The 22,329-nt window shown below is 47.7% G+C and overlaps 1 protein-coding gene across 1 annotated transcript in view; it reads left to right on the top strand.

Annotated features, from left to right (window-relative positions):
* The window catches only part of PDZD2 (PDZ domain containing 2), a gene marked incomplete in the record, with an annotated part of 385,834 nt that overhangs the window by 354,024 nt on the left and 9,481 nt on the right, over positions 1-22,329 (top strand). The window contains 9 exon segments of the mRNA XM_045163655.1: positions 462-543; positions 1,999-2,033; positions 3,212-3,362; positions 4,621-5,426; positions 9,900-10,044; positions 12,874-16,840; positions 17,648-17,765; positions 21,092-21,193; positions 21,897-22,167. Coding sequence (XP_045019590.1) covers positions 462-543; positions 1,999-2,033; positions 3,212-3,362; positions 4,621-5,426; positions 9,900-10,044; positions 12,874-16,840; positions 17,648-17,765; positions 21,092-21,193; positions 21,897-22,167 — 5,677 coding nt within the window.

The raw sequence follows: 22,329 nt of genomic DNA, 5'->3' as shown, positions 1-22,329 counted from the left end.
TGAAGAAGATAAAGTACAAGTGTGAATGTGGAATATTTTTTTTTTAAAGTGAGTATAGTTGAAGAGTATACTATCCTGGTGCTATTCTTGCAAATTTTATGTAAGTTTGAAATTGTTTAAGTTTAGGGAAAAAAGAATGAGAAGTGAGTGTTCTGGAGAGAGACACAAGTCAGCCATGTTGTTGGTAACCAGCGATGAATGCTTTGCTTCATGAGCTTGGGTATCAACTGAAGGTCTGGTTTTGAATCCAGTGTTTGAAGCAGTCCATTAACCCAGCTGTTAATGGATATAATAATTACTCATATGCCCTGGTTTATTGCTTCAGAGGGTGGTCATAGTCTTTGGTCTTGCAATTTTCCTCTTTATCTGAGCTCCAGCCTCTGACTCTGGTCCTAGCTACTTTTATTGGGGAAAAATAAATAAATAAAACCGTCTAATTTGTGCTTTCTGCTGACAATCAGGTTTCCGAGCAGGAAATGGATGAAGTGATAGCACGCAGCACTTATCAGGAGAGCAAAGAGGCCAGTTCCTCTCCTGGCTTAGGTACTGTAACTGCACATCTTCATTCAACATTCAGAAGAGTCTCTCGTTACGTTCCCCCCGGGGGCACTCCCCTGCGCACTATTATTGGAGTCTTGGTAATTACCGGGCTTGGCAGAAGTAGCTGTCAAAGAGATTCCATGCTTTCCCTTAGCGGCTGCTTTTGATTTCTACAGTTATTTAACGTGCTGTATTAAAGTTCCAGCCATGCACGCTTTTTCTACTGCTTTAAGATAATTTGCAAAAATGAGTTAGCATTTCAGGTGTTTATGTACAATTCATGTTAAGTAGAACATGAATTCTACTTCATTCCAAGTAGAAATGAAACGCTACCAAATTACCAGTTGTTTCTGTAGGCACGGGGTACAATCCAGCCAAAACTGGGATTTCTTTATACGAATTAAAAGTTTCAACTGAAATGTAACAGGCTGCAAAGATCATGATTTTCCTCCTCCTCAAGTGGAAAGTTCAGTCATAGGAGGATTGCCCTAGTAAGAATTTCACATGAATTTAAAACATGAAACTTTGCACCAAGTTGGAAAAGTAATGTTTCCTGTAGAGTGGGAACCTCAAGGGACTCTGCTGATGTATCTGAACTCGAGATATTACTGATATTAAGACTGATGTCGGGAGGAAACAGACATGAGTTACTGGTTGTCAAAGGAAAAGGAAGGCATACGGTTTTTTGGCAACCAAGAAGTACCCTAATTATTTGCATCCATAATTAATATATTGAAAGTGGGCACAGCCATAATGGACTCTTTATTCAACTCACTCATTCTCCTGAACTGCCTGAAGGCTGTCCTCTCAAAATCCCAATATATTCACTCAGTCATTTATAAAAGATTTTACTAAGCTATGATCCTTAAAATCTTTTTGCTCATGGAATATAATTTAAAATCTCCATGCTGAGTCTTTTTGTCCTTCAACTAAAAACTAAGACAGATATTCAGCCCTCTCCCTCTTTCTTTCATGAGTTTTTTGAGTGCTGTTCCTTTCTTCATTCATCCTTCAATCCATTTATCAAATATCACTGAACACTTCCTAGATCCTAGTGCTAAGCCTTGCAGGGCCCGATCAGTGATAGGTAAATAGTCAAGGAAGAAGAGAACAGGCATCCACTTGTAATTAAATTATAGTATGCATATGGAAATTGGTATATGGGCAGTATAAAGTTCTTCTGAAATGCAGAGGAAGTTACTTCCAACTATTAATAGGATCACCATGGAGTCAGTAGCATATGGGGGCTTGAAGCTTAAGAATCTTGGGAGGTGGGACGGGTACCCAATAGACTGCATGCATGTCCATTCCCACACACGCGGCCCCTCCGTGCCTATTGAGCAGAGAGGGTTTTGTTTACTATGTCTGGCTCCTTCTTTTCCTGTTAAGAAGGTGAGCCTATTTGTAAGGATTTGAGCTTCATTGTTTTTACAGTATGGTAAATTTTTCCCCCAACAGGTACCCCCTTGAAGAGTCCTTCTTTTGCAAAAAAGGTGAGTCAAGAAAAGGCACTTTGCTGCCTTGCTCTGCTGGTTCAGTTCAGTCCAGTCGCTCAGTTGTGTCCAACTCTTTGCAGCCCCATAGACTGCAGCACGCCAGGCCTCCCTGTCCATCACCAATTCCTGGAGCCTACTCAAACTCATGTCCATTGAGTCGGTGATACCATCCAACCATCTCATCCTCTGTCGTCCCCTTCTCCTCCCACCTTCAATCTTTCCCAGCATCAGGGTCTTTTCAAATGAGTCAGTTCTTTGCATCAGGTGGCCAGAGTATTGGAGTTTAAGCTTCAGCATCAGTCCTTCCAATGAATATTCAGGATTGATTTCATTTAGGATGGACTGGTTGGATCTCTTTGGTGTCCAACGGACTCTCAAGAGTCTTCTCCAACACTACAGTTCAAAAGCATCAATTCTTTGGCAGTTAGCTTTCTTTATAGTCCAGCTCTCACATCCATACATGACTACTGGAAAAACCAGAGCTTTGACTAGACAGACCTTTGTTCTGGAGCCCATAAATCAAACCATAGGATATTTCTGCCCATGAGTCATCTTGGCCATTTTACACAGCAAACAGCAAAAATGTCCATTTGAGGACAAGTACATAAATGTGAGTTTCTTTTATTAAATATTCATCCAGGAAAAGAACAAAACAACAAGATAAAAGAACTGAGCTACAGTTTGAAAACTAACGGCCCCCCCCCACTTTTTTTAATAAAAGGGGCCTGGGTCAGTTTGGGGAGGGCATCTGCAACTTTAAGGAATCTTTCTTAGCTGGCTGTTCCAAAAACTCAGTGGATCAGAGAACAAGAGTCAAACTCGCGTGTTTTGTTGTTTCATCGGCAAGCTGAACCAGTGGCTTGGAATTCCATTCCTCCTCGTATCTCTTCCCCCAGTCTTCTTCCTGGGATGGTTGATGCATTGCTGCTATGGTTTTTCTGATCGCAGCCAAAAACGTATTTCTTAAAAACATTGTCTGGCAGCAATTGCCTTTTAATTCATTCATTGTTTAATTTAGTGATCCTAAAGTAAATGGAGGTGGGCGTTTACTATCACAGCTGTTTTGAGTGACCGCAGATGAGAACAAAGTGCTTTCGGGAAGATGGGACACAATTACTATTTAAAATAATCCACTCTGGCGCATCTTCCTCATCTAGCACTGCCTTCTTCAACAGGACTCCCTGATTTCTGAATCTGAACTCTCCCAGTACTTTGCTCACGACGCCCCAGGCCCGCTGTCTGACTTCATGGTGGCCGGCTCCGAAGACGAGGACCCTCCAGGGAGCGGCGGCAGCAGCAGTTCCGCGGAGCCCCCCAGCACCTCCCGTAAGCCCTGACTCTCTGACTCCATGACGCGTTGGTTTACACGTCACGGTGCTGGGGTACGGAAAGAGAACTGGAGACCACACCCATAGTTGAGTAGGAGCCACCTTTCTACCCTGACTAAAGGCAGAGTTTGATCTTGGAAAACGCAGTGCGCTCCTTGTGACCGGCCTCCCCACTTCTGCAGTCAACAGGCTGGGTGCACGGTCTGTACCCCAAGTTGGAAAGCTAAACTGCCCCCACCTTGAGATGCTATTTACACAGTGTAGTCTTGGAATTTGTGGCATTGAATCGTGGCTGATAACCTGATGGTCTTATGTTTTAGGGGAATCCTAACCAAATTCTTCACTAGACCCTAAACTTAATTCTTTTTAGAAGGAAGTGAGTGAATGATTTAGAACATGAGACAGATTTGTTATCATATGGGTTTTACTTTTTTTTTAAAAAAAAGACCTCATTGATTATTTTCTCAGTATAATCTGAAATAATGACCTGATGTGAACTGCATTGACTCCTCACTCCCACCAGTGTGGCTTCCTTTTGCTCATTTCTAACGTCTGAATAAGAAAATCCCCTGTCTCAGACAAGAACCTGTCTAGCTCGTTTGGAGCAGCCCACGTGCTTCCTCCAGGCTCTGATCGAAACGCTCTAAGGCGGAAGCACGTGTAATTTTTCACTACGTTTAACGAGATGCGAAGAGTTTGCAGAGCTCCCACGCCTTCCTTCCCTTCCCAGGTTGGAGTTTATAAATTATGTGTAGTCTCAGGCTTCAGCTCACCACGCTCTCAGAGCTCACGCGCCCATTAATCAAGCTGGTCTCCCTCCTGCCTATGAAGGAAGGACCTCAGGTGATAAGAAGGCCCAGGTGTGCGGGACTCGTTGATCCTGGGGCATCCTCCCCCAGGGAGTATTTGGAGCAGCATTTAGGTTGAACCCAGTAACGTGTTAGATATCATGGATGTTGACAAGTTACACACTTCTGTCTCTAGGCAGCACACATGTGTAAGTTGAACAATCCAGAGGTTAAGTTTAAAAAAAAAAAAAAAAGAAAAAACAGTAGGCAGAGGAGAGAAGAAAGTTGGCTCTCACTGTAAGCAGATCCCAAGAAACTGTGTCGTTTATGCCTGGTGAGCAGTGGCCAGAAGGTGTACCTGGCATCTGTGAACGTGGAAATGCTCGTGTGTAAAGAAGGGGGGGCTAGATTAAAAGACCACACCAGATGGAAAGCTATTGCACTTGACTTTTCTTCTCCCAACCCCAGCAGCTCACAAGGAGCCAGGAAAAGCCAGGGCCAACAGCCTTGTGTCTCTCGGAAGCCAACGGGCCTCCGGGCTCTTCCACAAGCAGGTGACAATCGCCAGGCAAGCCAGTCTTCCCGGGAGCCCAGAGGTCCTCCGGAACCCCCTCCTCCGCCAGAGGAGGGTGGGCTGCTCTGATGACGACGCCAGCGAAGAGGAAGAGTTTGACGGCGAAGGCGACTGTATTTCCCTCCCAGGGACCCTCTCAGGTCCCAGCAGGCCGCTGACAGAGGACAACTCTACACACGTTTCAACAGCCTCTTCCAAGGTCACAGGTATCAACCGAGAGGAACACCCCAAGAAAACACTGGTCAGCAAGGCCTCCTCAGTGCCTCTCCTCGGCAGCTCGCTGGACTTCCAGGAGAGCCTCCCAGGAGGCGTGCGGGACCCCCTTTCCCATGCAGCCAGCCTGCTGGTCCCATCAGAGGCCCCCAGGGGTAGCCCTGGCTGCTCGGGGAGGAAGGAACTGTCAGGATCGAAGAGCTCGCCCAAACTGGAGTGCAGAGCCGGGACAGGCACCCAGGGTCCAGCGAGCACAGACAGCCCCAGTTCCCTCCAGCAAAATGACAGCCTGGGGGCCAGGCACAAGCCCGTGGCCAGGGTCAGCCCACACCGCAAGAGGCCTGAGGCTGAGGCCAGGCCTAGCAGCGCAGAATCAGCACAGCTGACCGATGGAGCCAGTGACCCATGCGGTGCAGACTTGGAAGTCCAGGATGGTTCCATCCAAGTGACCGTGACTGGTTATCGGCCAGGAGGAACTGTGGAGAAGGTAACTGATTTCTTAGTTACTTGGGATCCAGTGAGTCTTGTATGAATGAGTATGGAGCATGCTATAAAGCAGGGGTCCCCAACCTCCAGGATCTAATTAATGCCTGATGATCTGAGGTGGAGCTAATGTAATAATAATAATAGCAATAAAGTGCACAATAAATGTCATCCTTTTGAATCATCCTGAAACCACACCCACCCTCCACACTAGTCTGTGGAAAAATTCTCTTCCACAAAACTGGTCCCCGGTGCCAAAAATGTGGGTACCGCTGCTCTAAAGCATAAGGTAATCTGCCTGAAATAAAGGATAATGATTGGAGAATCATCTTTGAATACAGTCATTCATTTCAACACACTAACTGCTTGGGAGCCTAGTAATATATCACCAGATTGGTGGGGGGAGGTGCCTAAGTGTTGAGTCATGAGATCATGTGGCCGAAAGATGTAATCCCTCTCTTCCCATACACGGGGCCTGTGGTTGATGATGGAAAGGCAGTGCCAGGCAGATGCAGGAAACCCCTGGGTCTGGGACCAGCTTCTCCACTGACTAGTCGGTGGTCACTTAGGCAGTAACTCGCCAAGTTACTGATCTTTCTGAACCACAGTTGTCTGGACTGTAAAATAGGGATGTTGCTCTCTTCCCTGATCATCTCACACAGTCAGGGTGACCGTCAAATACAGGTTAACAGTGTCTGGCGGTCAAGGTTCTGCTTGATCCTTATTTTTTCAGACTTCCCACGGTGATGATGTATAATTACAGCTACTCCTACCCTTGTTGTATCACATGAAGTAATGGGCATGCATTCACTGAGAAACGTATAATGTACCACAGTAAATGCAAGTTAATATTGTTTATGTTTCTACTTGTTTACCAGTATGTTAGAATGGACCAAAATATCAAATTGCACATTTTTTTAAAAAAAATTTAGTATACCTCCACTTTAGCAAGGAGAGGGTAAGAGAAACAAACATTATTTAGTCTCTTCAACATAAATACTTTTACTCAGAGCAGAGAATCTGAGATGCCTTATAAGGCTGTCCAGGCATGCCTCTGAGATAATGCAGGTTCAGTTCCAGACCACTGCAATCAAGCTGATGTCGCAATAATGTCAGTCAAGTGTTTGGCTTCCCAGTGCATATAAAAGTTACGTTTACACGATACTGGAGTCTATTAATTGTACAATAGCATTATGTCTCTAAAAATAATGTACATACCTTAATTCAAAAATATTTTATTATTAAAAAGTGTTAGCTGAGCCTTAGTTGAATTATAAATCTTTTTGCAACAGTAACATCACACATCACCATAACAAATGTAACAATGAAAAAATGTAAGATATTGTGAGAAATACCAAAATATGATGGAAGTGAACAAATGCTGTTGGAAAAATGGCACCAACATACCCACTCAGTGCAGGGTTGTCACAGACCGTCAACCTGTAAAACCTGCAGTATCTGTCAAGTGCAATTTTTATGCCTGTATTTATAAAGATGTGTTTTCAAGTGATTTGTAAAACATATAATACATGTAAAGAGAAGCAGAACATACAAAGTCATAAAAGCTAATCTCAGCAGAAGGGTTTGTTTTTAACCTTATATACACCTTTTTTCTCCTTCTAAAAATTGTTATTACCTCCAACTAGTAAATGTATTTTAAAATGTCATGTTCAGGTAATGAGTAAACCTCTTCCTTTTAAGGGTATTACAAATTTTGAATAACTCAGTTCAGTTCAGTCGCTCAGTCGTGCCCGACTCTTTGCAACCCCATGAACCGCAGCACGCCAGGCCTCCCTGTCCATCACCAATTCCCGGAGTTCACTCAAACTCATGTCCATCAAGTCGGTGATGCCATCCAGCCATCTCATCCTCTGTTGTCCCCTTCTCCTCCTGCCCTCAATCTTCCCAGCATCAGGGTCTTTTCCAATGAGTCAGCTCTTTGCATGAGGTGGCGAAAGTATTGGAGTTTCACCCTTAGCATCAGTCCTTCCAATGAACACCTAGGACTGGTCTCCTTTAGGATGGACTGGTTGGACCTCCTTGCAATCCAAGGGACTCTCAAGAGTCTTCTCCAACACCACAGTTCAAAAGCATCAATTCTTCAGCGCTCAGCTTTCTTTATAGTCCAACTCTCACATCCATACATGACCACTGGAAAAACCATAGCCTTGACTAGACCGACCTTTGTTGGCAAAGTAATGTCTCTGCTTTTCAATATGCTATATAGATTGGTCATAACTTTCCTTCCAAGGAGTAAGAAGCATCTTTTAATTTCATGGCTGTAGTCACCATCTGCAGTGATTTTGGAGCCCAAAATAATAAAGTCTAACACTGTTTCCACTGTTTCCCCATCTATTTCCCATGAAGTGATGGGACCAGATGCCATGATCTTTGTTTCTGAATGTTGAGCTTTAAGCCAACTTTTTCACTCTCCACTTTCACTTTCATCAAGAGGCTTTTTAGTTCCTCTTCACTTTCTGCCATAAGGGTGGTGTCATCTGCATATCTGAGGTTATTGATATAACAATAATAATCCAGCAATCTTGATTCCAGCCTGTGCTTCTTCCAACCCAGCGTTTCTCATGATGTACTCTGCATATAAGTTAAATAAGTATATAAAGCCAAATCATGGATTTTACTCAAATATCTTTTTTATAATAATTTATATCTATTAAAATGTCATAATTGTGAATTAGTATTCTCAGTAAGAACTTTGAGCACCTTTTAAAATTTTTGTACAGAAGTTGTTTTTCTTGTAAAATTTCTCATTCCCAAATTTTATTTATACTATATGGGAAAGAAAATTGAATGCACTGCCCATAAAGTATTTACCCTTTATATTGGGAACTTAAAAAAATGAGACTTTTTATTTTGGAAAATGATTGTCTTTTAATGTTTTTATTAATACTTTTTAAAATTGAGATGAAATTCACTTAACATAAAGTTAGTATAGGAAAGGGAAGTCTGGCATGCTGCAGTCCATGGGGTCGCAAAGAGTTGGACATGACTTAGCAACTGAACAACAAAGCATTTTAAAGTGTACAGTTGAGTGGCACTTGCTGCATTCACAGTGCTGGACAGTCACTACCTCTGTTGAGTTTCAGATATTTCTGTTTTCATATCACACTTATGCCTTATTAGTAAATAGAAAATTCACTGAGCTGAACACTGTTGAGTTCCCTAAGCAGATAATTGACATTTTACTAAATTATTTTTTTTTCTTTTTTTAAACAAAAGTAGCTAAATGATAATCTGTTTCACTTCTTTCCTCTGCTGCCACCTTTGGGCCACTTTATGACTCCTTCACTCAGAGGGTAAATATCAAATAAATCTGATTTAACGTTTTAGCAAGGTTATTTTAGAGAAAATTTTCATGGTAGGTATTAGAAGAAAGGAAGTAATTGACGCTTGGCTAAAGTATAGTTTTAAAATGTTAAATGCTAATTTTATTTATTCAGATGCATTCTCTCCATGACTGCCAAAATGAGCTGGTTGTGGTCTTGAGCATCACAGTGCATAGTGTAACAATAATGCCTTACCTCTGTAGAGCTTTTTGTGCACTGCATGTTGGGTTTTTTTTTTAAGATGTATTCATTTATCTTGTTTTTTGGCTGTGGTGGGTCTTGATTGTTGCCCCTGGGCTCTCTAGTTGTAGTGTGCAGGCTTCTCACTGTGGTGTCTCCTCCTGAGGAACATGGGCTCCAGGGCAGGCGGGCTTCAGTAGTTGCTGCGTGTGGGCTCAGCAGTTAGTGCTCACGGGCTCTGGAGCGCATGGGCTCAGTTGCTCTGTGGCCTGTGGGATCTCCTCGGACCAGGGATCATACCCATGTCTCTTGTGTTTGGCGAGTGGATTCTTTACCGCTGAGCCACCAGGCAAGCCCTGCAACACTTGTTATTTCTATTATTTCAATCTTCTTGATTGAAGCCATCCTGAGGGGGTTGAGATGCTATCTCATTGTGGTTTTCATTGGCCTTTTCCTAATCACCCTGGCAGAGAAGGCAATGGCAACCCACTCCAGTACTCTTGCCTGGAAAATCCCATGGACGGAGGAGCCTGGTAGGCTGCAGTCCATGGGGTGGCTAAGAGTCGGACACGACTGAGCAACTTCACTTTCACTTTTCACTTTCATGTATTGGAGAAGGAAATGGCAACCCACTCCAGTGCTCTTGCCTGGAGAATCCCAGGGACGGAGGAGCCTGGTAGGCTGCAGTCCATGAGGCCGCTAAGAGTCGGACACGACTGAGCGACTAACATCACTACTACTACTTATCACCCACATCTTAAATTGAATGCTTAGGAAGAGTGACAAGGCCATGAAATTTCTAGTTGGGCCTTAAACCCAGAATCTGGGTCTTGTGGCTTCTGGTCCAGGGCTCCTTGAATTTTCCCAAACCAGCTCTCCTCTGTATGTGATGTATTAGGATGCAGAGAACCCTGAAAGCCTTTAACAGTGACTCACAGTTGTCCTTGTGCCAGGAATCTCTGGACAAGCTGTCCGTCGGGGATGGACGGGTCGCCACTGACTGGGGACCAGGCGGTGCCCTGTCCCACCCAGATGCCAGCCACCCTACAGAGAACCCACCTGCAGCGACATCCAAGCAGGGGCAACAACCCGGGACAGGTAAGAGTATTTTATCACTTACTAAGCTTTAGGATGGGAGAGTAGAAGTTAACTAATAAAAATGTTATATGGGGAAAACTTTGAGGGAGAGAGATCTTCATAGGCTAGTGATAAAAGCTACCTGCATTTAACAACTTTACTAGATCACTGGGCCTGAGTTCATGGGTATCTGTCTTCAGCTAGTCTCCAGCCTTTACTCATTTTGTGACATGTACCTTAGTGAATGAGGAACAATGTGAAACAGGAATACCCTGCCTTCAGAAACTCAACACTCTGTTTATGTGAAACCAAATGTACTGAAAAATGGCAGGAAAAGCCTCCACTGAGAAGTAAAAAATAAATAATTCTTATGTATTGCGTCTATAGAATAGCTGAGGAGCCTGAAGAGGTCAGCAAGATGCTCCCAGACCTGTGTGGCTGGTGCTGGCCCCATCAGGCCATCCTCAGCACTAACCCTAATCCTAAGTCAGGTTATCAGCACACCTGTAACCTACTCTGGTTAGGAAGCTGCACCAGGCCCTCCACATTCTTCTACACCCATGACATCAGTTGTAAAGGCTGCTGGGCCTTCTACCCCATAAGGCACCATAATTGAGCCAGTATGCTTCCCATTGTTGGGCGTTTGGGGGCTTTCCAAGTGAAGGAATGTTTTGAAAGGTGACATCATGGACTGCTTCCATGTAATTTAATCTCCATCAGTAAAACCTTTTTGCATTACACACTTTGCACAAAAGCCAAATTGCTAACAAAATTTTAGGGTTTGCTCAGCGAATGAATCAATCTGAAAAACAGACACACATCCCTTCCTTTTGCTGCTGCTTTTCCCTGTAGCTGGCACCAGCATCTGCGCATGCTTAGTCACTCAGTCGTGTCCAGCTCTGTGAACCCATGGACCATAGCCCGCCAGGCTCCTCTCCATGGGATTTTCCAAGCAAAAATACTGGAGTGGGTTGCCATTCCCTTCTCTAGGGGATCTTCCTGACCCAGGAATCAAACTCGGGTCTCCTGTATTACAGACAGATTCTTTATCATCTGAGCCACCAGGGAAGCCTCCTAGTTGGCACCAGTAGAAACGGGAAAGTCATACTGAAGGGAATTCAAAAGATTCAGCAGATTACTGTTGCCGGAGGGAACGACAGGGAGAAGAGATCGTTAGGGAGTATGGGATGGACAAGTACACACTGACCGCTGTATTTAAAACGGATAAGCAACACAGTCCTACTGCATGGCACAGGGAACTCTGCTCAGTGTTATGGGGCAGCCTGGATGGGAGGGGAGTTTGGGGGAGAAAGGATCCATGTATATGTATGGCTGAGTCCCTTTGCTGTCCACCTGAAACCATTACAACATTGTTAATTGGCTATACTCTGATACAAAATAAAAAGTTTTAAAAAGGAAAATTGAGCAGAAGAAAGGAGGCCATGGATGTGAGTCTGTGGTGCCCCTGGCCTTCCATGGGGACCTGGGGAGGTTGTGTCAGGTCTCCGTAGGTATCCTGATGAACCGGTCTTGTTGCTGGGTGGTCTCCACAGAGGCCATGTGGTCAGGGCTGAGGTAACTGCATGAGCTGTGGAGTCCACATCCTGGGGGGACCCCTGGCCATGAACTCTCGGACCCTGCATATGCTGCTTACCACCCTGCGCCTCACTTCCCCACCATTCCGGTGCCGGCGGTCACAGTGTTGGGAGGGAAATGAAGCCCACAAGAAGCTCAGCACAGCGCCAAGTGCTACTAGCTCCTAATTACTGCTCTAGGAACTTCGGGGGGAAGCCGTATGCAGTTAGGCTGACTTGCATGGGCGATGCAGAGTGACTATAACATCTGGGGGAGACACGCCTCTAAGCAAAACTTTCATTGTGACTGAGGCTTTTGCTCCACCCTCACTCAAACCCAGGGCTCATAAGGAAATGCAAATCTAATGTTCTTTTTTCTGCCTGTTCCCCCACCTATTGTAAGAAGCCATGTACCAGAAGTGGACAGACTAACCCACACGTGTGCTCTCCAGACCCAGCACGTGGAGGGACTTCACTTCCAGGCAGGTGGCATCTGTCCCTGCACCTCGGAGAGTTCACGCTCTCTCTGGCTTCTCTGCTTTGATTCCCTTTCCTTCCTTGCTCTTTCTCCTCCTCCTTGGCTTCCGTTCCAGATGTGCCCCCAGAATCCCACTCAAGTCCAGCAGCCCTGTCTCCGCTTCCTGGGATAATCTGACTGCCTCAGTCTCCCACACTCCTGACCCTGGTCAGGACACGCTGGAGGACAGGGCAGGCTTCCATACATATGTCTGGAGCATTCTATGCGTCTGCCTGAATCAGCCTCCTCTCATCCCTCGAGTTCCCTGCTGGGACTCTTTCACTTTACCCTGTGACTCCTAATCCAAGGCACGAGGCTAAACCCCCATGTAGTCTGCGGGGGACTGAGTTGACTGCAGAATCACCCCAAGCTAAGGAATCAAATAGAACAGCCTGCTGACTCCTGTGGCTTTTGCCATTAGAGGGCGGATGATGTACAGAAACCCAAGTGTAGGATTTCTGGTGTCCCCTTGTCCTTATAAATAACTAGAAAGGGCAGAGGCAGAGGTCCTCCTGCCGTCCATGCTGAGTTATTTTAGAGCCTCTAAAGCACAGTGGTATTTGTTCGATGTGAGCACTCTATAATTTTAGAGACAAAAACAGGCCTACATTTAAGCTGTGGGATGTCTTTCTAAAAAAGACCAAAAAATTGAGACTGTTTACAATTTTCACTTGTTTTCATTGAAGTTTTCTGTTTTATAAACTTTCACCCTGTGTCTCCCCCACCACTCCAATCTTTTTTTTTTTATTCTCCACCCAGGACCAGATGGCTCCCCAGACCCTCTCCCTTCCCCAGGGCAGAAGGAGGCAGCTCACCCTGACCCCAGCCAGATCTCAGTGGACACAGAGCCAGCGAGGCGACCTGAGGACCCCGGAGGGCCAGAATCACCCAGGATCCCCAAGTCTGAGGACAGCACATCCCCAGGGACAATGGCAATGGCTCGTCCTGACCTCCATGAGATGAGAGCAGCTCCCAACGCCAGCTCGCCCTGCACCGCCCGGAAGGCAACGACCCCCAGGGGAGCAGGACCTGTGGTTGAGGGGGCACCTTCGACTGGTGCTGGGCTGCCACGAGACTTCATGTCCGGGGAGAAGAGCCAAGAGAGGGTTCTGGGTCACCATGCCAAGGCTCCGCAAACCTCAGCAGTCCTTGTCCCTGGAAACTGCCAGGGGTCAGCTCTGCCCCAGGGAACAGACTCAGGGTCTACCAGCGCCCCACAGACTGGCCTGGCCCTGCCATTACCGAGTGACAAGGCCCAGGAGGCGTGTGGGGGTGCCTCCGGGCCCGGCTGCCCCGGAGGGAATGGGCGCTGCCCAGTGACGGACATCGACAGGCTCCTGGTGGAACCAGAGGCCTCCGGAGCAAGACTTCCCTCCCCCGGGAAAGGGGACCGGCTGAGCAGAGAGCAGGCTGCCCAGGGGCCACAGCTAGCCTCGGGGAGTCCGACCCCTGCCCCAAGGAGGCCCGGGGCGGCTGGTCCAGCCCCTCCCCCTCAGTGGGCCGGCCAGCCTTCAGTTTTGGATTCCATCAATCCCGACAGACATTTTACTGTGAACAAAAGCTTTCTGAGCAACTACTCTAGGAATCTCAGCAGTCTCCACGAAGACAGCACCTCGCTGTCAGGCCTGGGCGACAGCACCGAGCCATCTGTGTCCCTCTCGTCCATGTACGGGGACGTGGAGGACTCATCCTCGGACCCCGAGTCACTCACTGAAGCCCCACGAGCTCCCGCCCGGGACAGCTGGTCCCCTCCTTGTCCTCATCCTCCTGAGCCTTCTCACAAGGGAGACACAATGGAGTCCGAGGAGGAGCAGGTGGAAATCTGTTCCACGGATGGCTCCCCCGATCGGCCCTCAGCCACTGTCCTTGCTCCTGCCCGGGTGGCCGCCTGCCCTGCCCTCGCCACAGCCCTGCCACCAAAGGATGGAGCCCTGAGCCAGGTGGGGGCAGAAGCAGGCCACACAGCCCGCTTCGTGCCAGGCACCTCCAGCCCTCCGCAGCCGCCACTTCCTCTGTCAGATGTGAGCTCTCAGGAGGCGGAGCCACCTGAGGATGCAAGGGTCTCCCAAGACCACAGGTCCCTGAGTGAAGAGGACTCTGGGGAAGCCACCCAGCCTCCTCCGGGTACCAGGCCTATCCCCAGCTCCCCAGGTACCCTTGGTTCTCCTAACATGGTGAATGGTTTGGAGTATGACCGTTTGGATGACAAGGCCCCACCTGAGAAACAAGAAATAGATGTTCACACTGCTGAAAACCAAGCCTCCTTCAGGGCGTGTGTCCCCAAGAACGGAGACTCAGCTCTGGGAAACCTGCACATCTCTGGAGGTCAAGGCCCAGAGGACTTGTTGCCAAAGCCAAAAGCCATCTCCAGGCGGCCCCTCATGGCCTGGTTTAAAGAGATAAATAAGAACAACCACGGGATGCATCCGCAGAGCAAAACTGAAATGGAACAATCCACGCTGCTGGCCAGAAGTCCCGACCCCAAGGCCCAGGTGCTGAGCTCAAGCCACAAGAAGGGGGTGCCTGTGCCAGATAGCCCCCCTCCTCGGCTGAATCTTGAGAATAAAGACTTGCCTAGGAAAAGTTCTGTGGAAACCCTTTTGAGTAACTGTCAGAAACCCAAAGCTGGTCCTAAGCTGAAGAGACTGAGCATCAAAAGCAAAAGCAAAGTCAGTTCCGAGGTCCCGGCTGCTCACACGGGCAAGACTGGCAGCACGGAGCACAGGAAGGCCCTTGTCTCACCCCAGGCCTCCCACAAAATGCTTTCTAAGGTGGCGTCGCACCGGTTCCACACAGCTGACCACGAAGAACTGGACAAGACTGCCGCAGCCGCCCCTCAGTCTCCCCAGTGTGTGGAGGGCAAGCTGCCCCCTGGGACCCCGGGCTCCCTGAAGCCCTCGGCATCCGACTCGAGCATCAGGATGTTTGTTTCGCCCATGACCACCCCCAAGACCCTTCCTGAGCAAGGTGGGTGTGGTAGGCTCCACCCGGCTGTGCACACGGAACCCGACCGAGGCTTCCCGGCTGCCCCTAGCCCTCCCAAGTGTGGTCCAGAGAGCAGGGCTCCCCTGGCATCCCCGGGGCCAGCAAGTCCCGCAGTACTGAGGAGTGGTACGTCCACGGCGGCCGGCAAGCTGGAGGTCCCCACTCCCGGGCAGGGTGAGTGGTCCCTGTCCAGCCAAACAGACTCTGCAGCAGAAGCAGCCCTGCCAGGGGTGACTGGTGACAAAAGAAGCAAAATAATTGCCGGTGAGCCTCTTGAAAGAACCAAGCAGCTGAAAATCATTGAGATCCCTTCTGAAAGGATGCCAAAGAGCACATGTGGTGACATACCGGCTGAGAGGGACAGGCAGGGGGGGCTCTTGTCCCAGAGCAGCCGTCAGGAGGAGAGTGAGGTTGGGCTCTGTCACCAGCCAGGGGAGTCCTCCCCAAACCACCCGTCCTTACTCCCAACCCGGGTCTCCCAGGTGGAGCTGGAAGCGCAGCAGCGATCCGTCAGCCTGGCAAGACTCTCCTCCTCTTCCTCCCCGCAGCTGCTGGCTAGAAAGGCTGATCCTGGCCAGATGGGCGACGCCCTGGGGGTGCCCAGGAATGGCCCACCAGTGGGCCCAGTGCTGGACGATCATCCCTACTTCACGCCAAGGCCAGCGACCAGGACCTACTCCATGCCGGCCCAGTTCTCCAGTCATTTCGGCCGGGAGGGCCATGCCCCACAGAGCCCAGGGCGCGCCCCTCGGGACGGCCAGATCCCTGGCACCAGCGGGGGCCTCCTCGAGGCCAAGGCGTCTAGAGGTGCTGTTCTCAGCCTGGCTAATGGGCAGGGTGTATACAGCGTAAAGCCCTTGCTGGAGACTTCAGGGAACCTTCCGACGACAGACGAAGCGGATGTCCTGTCCGCCCAGGAAACCAGCTGCCAGCTCACAGACAGAGGCACCGTCACCAGGAGGCATCACTACTCCCCACAGAACTGGCCCCATGAAGCCACCTCCTTTTTCTCTGTGAAGCAGAGGATCAAGTCTTTCGAGAACCTGGCCCACTCTGACCGGCCCGCAGCCAAGGCCGGGGCCTCCTCCTTCTTGTCAGTGAGCTCCAAGCCTCCCATTGGGAGACGGTCGTCCGGCAGCGTGGTTTCTGGGACCCTCAGCCACTCCAGTGACCCAACAGCAAGGTCGCTGAGACGTAGCCTGAGTTCCTGCAGCGAAAGCCAAGGTGAAGCCACCACCGTCGTCCCCCCGATGACCAAGTCCCCGTCCAGCATGATGCTGACCATCTCCCGGCAGACCCCAGCAGATGCCCGTAACAAGGGCGCTGACTCAGACCCCAAGAGACCACCTGGTCCTTCGGGCATCCCTGCCCCGACCGCAACCCCCGCCTCTCCCGCCAAGAGGAACAAGTCCTCGGTGCGTCACACGCAGGCCTCACCTCTGTCCCGCTCGAAGCTCCAGGAGCTGAGAGCCCTGAGCATGCCCGACTTGGACAAGCTCTGCAGCGAGGACTTCTCGGCAGGGCCATCCACCGTGCTCTTCAAAACCGAGCTGGAAATCTTCCCCCGGAGGTCACTTGGCTCCCCTGCTGGGGGTCTCGCTGGGTCCACAGCCCTTTCATGCCCCAAGGATGGGGCAGAAAGGGCCTGTCCCAAAGCCACTGACCCCAGAGCACCCAGTTCAACCCACGATGTGGCTGAGACCACCCAGGATCTGCCTTCCGGAAGAAGTTGGTCAGTTAAGTAAGTGTCCGCTCTTCCCCTTGTATGTAATTTTTTTTTTTAATGGATTAGTTCTAGACTTTTAGAAAAGTTGCAAAAATAGTGCAAACTTCCCATGTACATCTCATCTGGCTGCTCCTCAGGTTAACATCTTACGTAACCATGGCCCGTTTGTCAGAAGTTAACATTGAAACACACGATTGGCTAAATGACAGACTTTATTCAGATTACACTGAATAAATCCCGCTAACATCCTTTTTCTATTCCAGCCTCCAGGTTTTTTTTTTTTAATATTAGTACTGGAAAAATAAAGTGCCTGCAGGGAAAAGTGTTTCCCAAACTGTTGCTCTAAAGAGAGACTTTTGTAGGACAGGGCACTTTGCAAAACCACAGAGCGAAGAGAGAGAGCGAGTGAGCGAGAGCGAGAGATGGTAGGATAAGGAAACAGGACCATTGGGGGAGGATTAGAACCTTTCAAAGTGACTGAAGTCAAACAGGAAACTTCTAGTATGTTTTAAAATATTTCACTGGAGGCTACAGAATATTTAATATGTCTGAAATTTTCTGTTCAAGTTCAGCATTGGTCGCCTAACATCTTGGAGGGATGCTAGAATCCATAGGAATTCCCACTGCTGTTGGCAGTGAATGAAATTTCTGTTGAGCGTTTGAGCTTCTTCAAGCAGTTTGAAATGGAGTTGTGACCAAAAGAGAGCATGAAAATCAGAAAATACCTGCAATGTGGTAGAAAGAAGATCATTCTTAATGCATCCTAGTACAGTGGAGAAGTTTTTTTCTTTAACAGTCTTCCAATATGCTTATATTATTTAGTTTGCAACAACTCCTGGTCTCAGCAGGGGATCAGCAAAGACTGCAGTCCGTTCTGTCTTCAGTGGGGTCAAGATCTACTGTCCTCACTCTCATTCAGGAAGCGAAAGCACAATCAGAGGTGAGTGAAATAGAGAAAATGGGGAGAGTGCATCCCTGTGTGCGTAGGACTGAGTCCCTTTGCAGTTCACCTGAAACTACCACATTATTAATCGACGATACCTCAATATAATACAAAATAAAAAGTTTAGAGTTTGGGGATAAAAAAAAAACTACAGAAAACAGAGAGTCCGACACGACTGAGCGACTGAACTGAACTGAACAGAAAACACAGGAAGATTGGACCGCTGCCACCTCGGTGCTCAGGTGTGTGCCACAAGCTTTAGAGGACCCGGGAGAGCCCTTCTCCCAAGTCCCATGTGGCAAGTTCAGCAGCTCAGTCTGATCTGTCTCGATTGCTTGCAGCTTGCTTCAGAAGCTTGCTTGTGTTGAATTTTTCAGTGCCAGATTGGTGTTTTAATCCCCCAGGAGCAACTAGTTACCATCTTCCCCACCTACCCCCACACCTGGAGTTTGTCTGCAGCAAGTGCTTCCTACAGGACTAGGCATGTTGGAACGGTGGGGGAATGGCCATGAGTACCTCTGTCCACCTCATGAGTATCTCTGTCCACCTAAGTGGACATAACGGCCTGTCAAGGGAGCCACCTGCTGGGGAAACAAGAGTTAACAGCTGTGTAGCCCTACCCTGGGGCTTCCCTGTAGCTCAGATGGTAAAGAATTTGCCTGCAATGTGGGAGACCTGGGTTTGATCCCTGGGTCTGGAAGATCCTCTGGAGAAGGGAATGGCAACCTACTCCAGTATTCTTGCCCAGAGAATTCCATGGACAGAGAAGCCTGGTGGGCTACAGTCCATAGGGTCACAAAGAGTTGGACACAACTTAGTGACTAACACAGTCCCACCCTGGCCCCAATTGCAAGACCTTCAAAGAAGCGGATTAGTCATTACAAGTCAAGTCTTTCAATAAATTGAATGTGACAGTAAACAATAACAAAAGAAACCATGGGTTCATATTTAGAATACTTCTCTGAAGCATGTTAATTTCTCAGAAGGATTCATTAAGATTTGAACCCAAATAAATGAATATTTTTTATCCAGAGGGAAAAAAGCAAATACGAACAATTTTTCTTGAGTGGTAATATGCCTGGTCACTGATACCACCTGAGAACACCATTCCAGAAATTCTGACATTACCCAGAAGGGTACCCAGATGTGACGTTGGCATCTAATATGGAATGAACCAGAATGGAAAGGAGATGGGGAGGAATAGACATCAGTCCCTTTCAGCTTCTACTCCCTTTGGCTTCTCTGTCCCTGGTTTGGTCTGTGCAGTTAGCAAACATCTTGAGACATACGGCATTTTTTACTTTCAGGAAGAGGGACTGTTCCATCCACTCCCTTCTTTCATCGACTTGTTACAAGTGATGAAAGCCTTACTCTTGGATTTTGCATCAGGGTGGCTCAGTGGGTTCATACTTTGCCAGGCTCTTTGCTCCAGACATTTTACAGTGTCTACAGTAGATATGAGGGAAAAACCAAAAAGCCTGAACCAAGCTCACACACTTGAGAGGCACATTGTCAGGGACCACAAACACAGCAGAGACTCTGGTGTGGACAGCGTGCTGAACGCCACCCTGGGGTCATCTCCCGGCTTCCCTCACCTCCTCACCCTGGTTCCATATTCACCACCCGCAGGTGTTGAAGATTATTCCGACTTTGATCAGAATGCAGCTTTCTTTTGCCTTTTTTCTTATTGTCTTCAGTTAATTTTGGAGAGGAGCTTTGAGTAGAGATGTGCTTTCTCTGCCATCTTCAGAAGTTTACTACCTTGCTTTTTTTTCCAATGATATGATCCGCAGGTGTTGTGCTGACTTTCTGTGGCCTCTGGAGGGCGCTGTGAGAGATTTAGAGTCAGGAAACAGCTCTGGTCTTGACACTCCAACACGTGCAGAGCTTGGAGAGCTCTTGAGGACGATCTAGCTTCGCTGATGCTGTGCTAACCTTTTCGGAGAGGCAACACTTAGCCTGGCAGTCGGTCTCTAGCACACTTGTATCCACAAACAAACAACTAGAGCAAGAAAAAATTTGACTAAAATTTTGGTGATATATCCCAGAATGCAGGAGAGTCTCATTCTTAAATATTTTCTTTGCTCCAATAAGCTATTTAAATATCTGAGCAGTATTTCTAGTTCACCATCCCATTTCCCAGAAGCAGCACAGAGATCACTTCCCAGACCACATGTTCCTGTTTTGGTGAGAAAGCCTAATCATCACTCCTCTCTGGTGACCAGCGTCTGAGTGTATATATGCTTGAAACTTGCCCATGAAGTAAACATCCCAGCCCCCAAAGTTCTGCTGGATATTCTAGTGTCAGCTTAGGCTTGAATGAACCTCTTTAGAGTGGTGTAAAAATGCTTGGGATTACTCTTTAGAACTCATACTAAACATTGTTTTTTTAAACATTGGTTTCTTTTCCCAGCAAAACAAAGAGGTGGTTTTCTCTTTCAACATTTTCACTTTCTCTGTTGCAGCCAGCCTGGTTATTATTAGATTCTTTTTCTGTTGCTGAGCTTGAGAACACCTTGAATTGGTGGATTATAAATCAATTACTTCAAGGGAAACCTAGCAACACAGCTCTTTAAAATGATGCTGAATCATATCTAGCATGTGGGCAAAGAAAGTCGAAGGAAGTCAAAATTCAGAATAATTAGCCCAGATAATTTTATTTTAAAATCTTTATTCCAAGGTACCTTTCAATTGATGCTTAAAACACAGGAACATCTTCTGTTATTTAAACCTAGGACTCAGTTACTAAGAATGTTCTAGTTCCAGTGAGTTGACAGTTTTATATGTACTTTCCATTTTTCAAAATACTTTGTGTTTTTTAACTACCAGTTCATTCATTGTACCTAAAATCCAATGAGCTGAACATGGTGGGTTGAGGGGGTGTAAAACTTATGGCTTCAATGTGCTCTTATCCTGTCTTGGCACCTATACTTCTGCTACTGACAACACGGGCTTTGCTCAATTGTAGACTGAGAAAACTGTAAAGAAATCCTTTCATGATTGAGTTATGTGCTATGATCAGATTTGGGAACACACCATCTGGTGCTGAGAATGGCTTCTAAGTGTCCCGTGTCCCTGCCCCCATCCTGGTTCATGAGACCTTCCCAGTGGTCCTAGAGCTGTAAGATGGACCCTTGAAACTGCATAAGCACCACCTAGGAGGAATGCAGGGTATTTGAGATGGGCCCTGGTCCCAACACCGTGTGGAAGCACCTAACCATCAGTGTGAGCAGTGACGAGCTCTGCAGTACTGTGGGGGGATGTGTTCAAAACTTCCTTACTCTGGCACAGGAAATATATTGGTTTCTGTTTCTTTTCACCAGAACAAAGAAGATATTTGCTTCATAGTCTTGAATAAAAAAGAAGGCTCAGGTCTGGGATTCAGTGTGGCAGGAGGGACAGATGTGCAGCCAAAATCAATTGTGGTAAGTGACAGTGTCGGGATGCTGTCGGGTCAGTCCTGCAGCAGCCTGAGAACTTAATCAGCACAGAATTCATAGCAGTCGGTTCAAAGAATGCAGGGTGGCGGGGGGTGTCCTGTCACCAAAACAAAGTGGGGAAAGTGCTACGTAATGTTTTCGTTGACAAACACAGGCACTTTTAACACACAGCGAGTGACCTAAGATGCTACATATAAACAGTTGTCTACATCCTCATATTCACCTAAACCTTTTATTGGATTAAGATGGACCTTAGAACTAATGGACCAAAACTTGCATTTGCTTATAAATCAGTTCTTTCTCAAGATTAACATTTTATATCACTCAAAGAAGCCTCTGAAATCATTAGGGAGGTCAGCTTCCTTGGGTGAGACCCGGTTCTGTTCATCTTTTTTCTTATTGCCCCATGGAGCACCAGTATTCTTGCCTTGAGAATCCCATGGACAGAGGACCCAGTCCATGGGGTCGCAAAGAGTTGGACATGACTAAAGTGATTGGGCACGCACATGGAGCGCCAAGGCCCATTTTAGACGCTAGCAAGAATAAGAGTGAAACTGTATTGAGGTGCTGCTGCTGCTATTATTAATCCTGTTTCTCACATGGAATGTTTTTGGTAAACCGAGTGTTGGTATCTCATGGAAAACTTGCCGTCAAAAACTTATTTGGCTCTGCCCTCTCCTCGTCGCAGGTCCACAGGGTGTTTTCTCAGGGGGCGGCTTCTCAGGAAGGGACTGTGAGCCGAGGGGATTTCCTGCTGTCCCTCAACGGTGCCTCACTGGCTGGCTTAGCCCACGGGGACGTGCTGAAGGCTCTGCACCAGGCACAGCTGCACAAAGATGTCCTCATGGTCATCAAGAAAGGGAGTGATCAGCCCAGGCCCTCCAGCCGGCAGGAGCCTCCCACAGCCAACGGGAAGGGCTTGGTGTCCAGAAAGACCAGCCCCCTGGAGCCTGGAACAGGTAAGAAATCAGTTCAGCAACTGCAGTGGCCTGAGCTATTTGTGATGGTTTTGGCGAGAACAGCACTGATTCCTCTGAACAAGAAACTCTTCCTGTCCAGATGCCTCCGCAGTGTTGGGCGTGTTCGTAGCCTTCCCTCTGCTCCACTGTCTTGCTCTTATT

The sequence above is a fragment of the Bubalus bubalis genome, chromosome 19 (assembly GCF_019923935.1).
Source record: "Bubalus bubalis isolate 160015118507 breed Murrah chromosome 19, NDDB_SH_1, whole genome shotgun sequence".
NCBI classification, from domain to species: Eukaryota; Metazoa; Chordata; class Mammalia; order Artiodactyla; family Bovidae; genus Bubalus; species Bubalus bubalis.
Note: the sequence above shows the minus strand (reverse complement) of the source record. Positions and strands in the feature narration are given on the sequence as shown.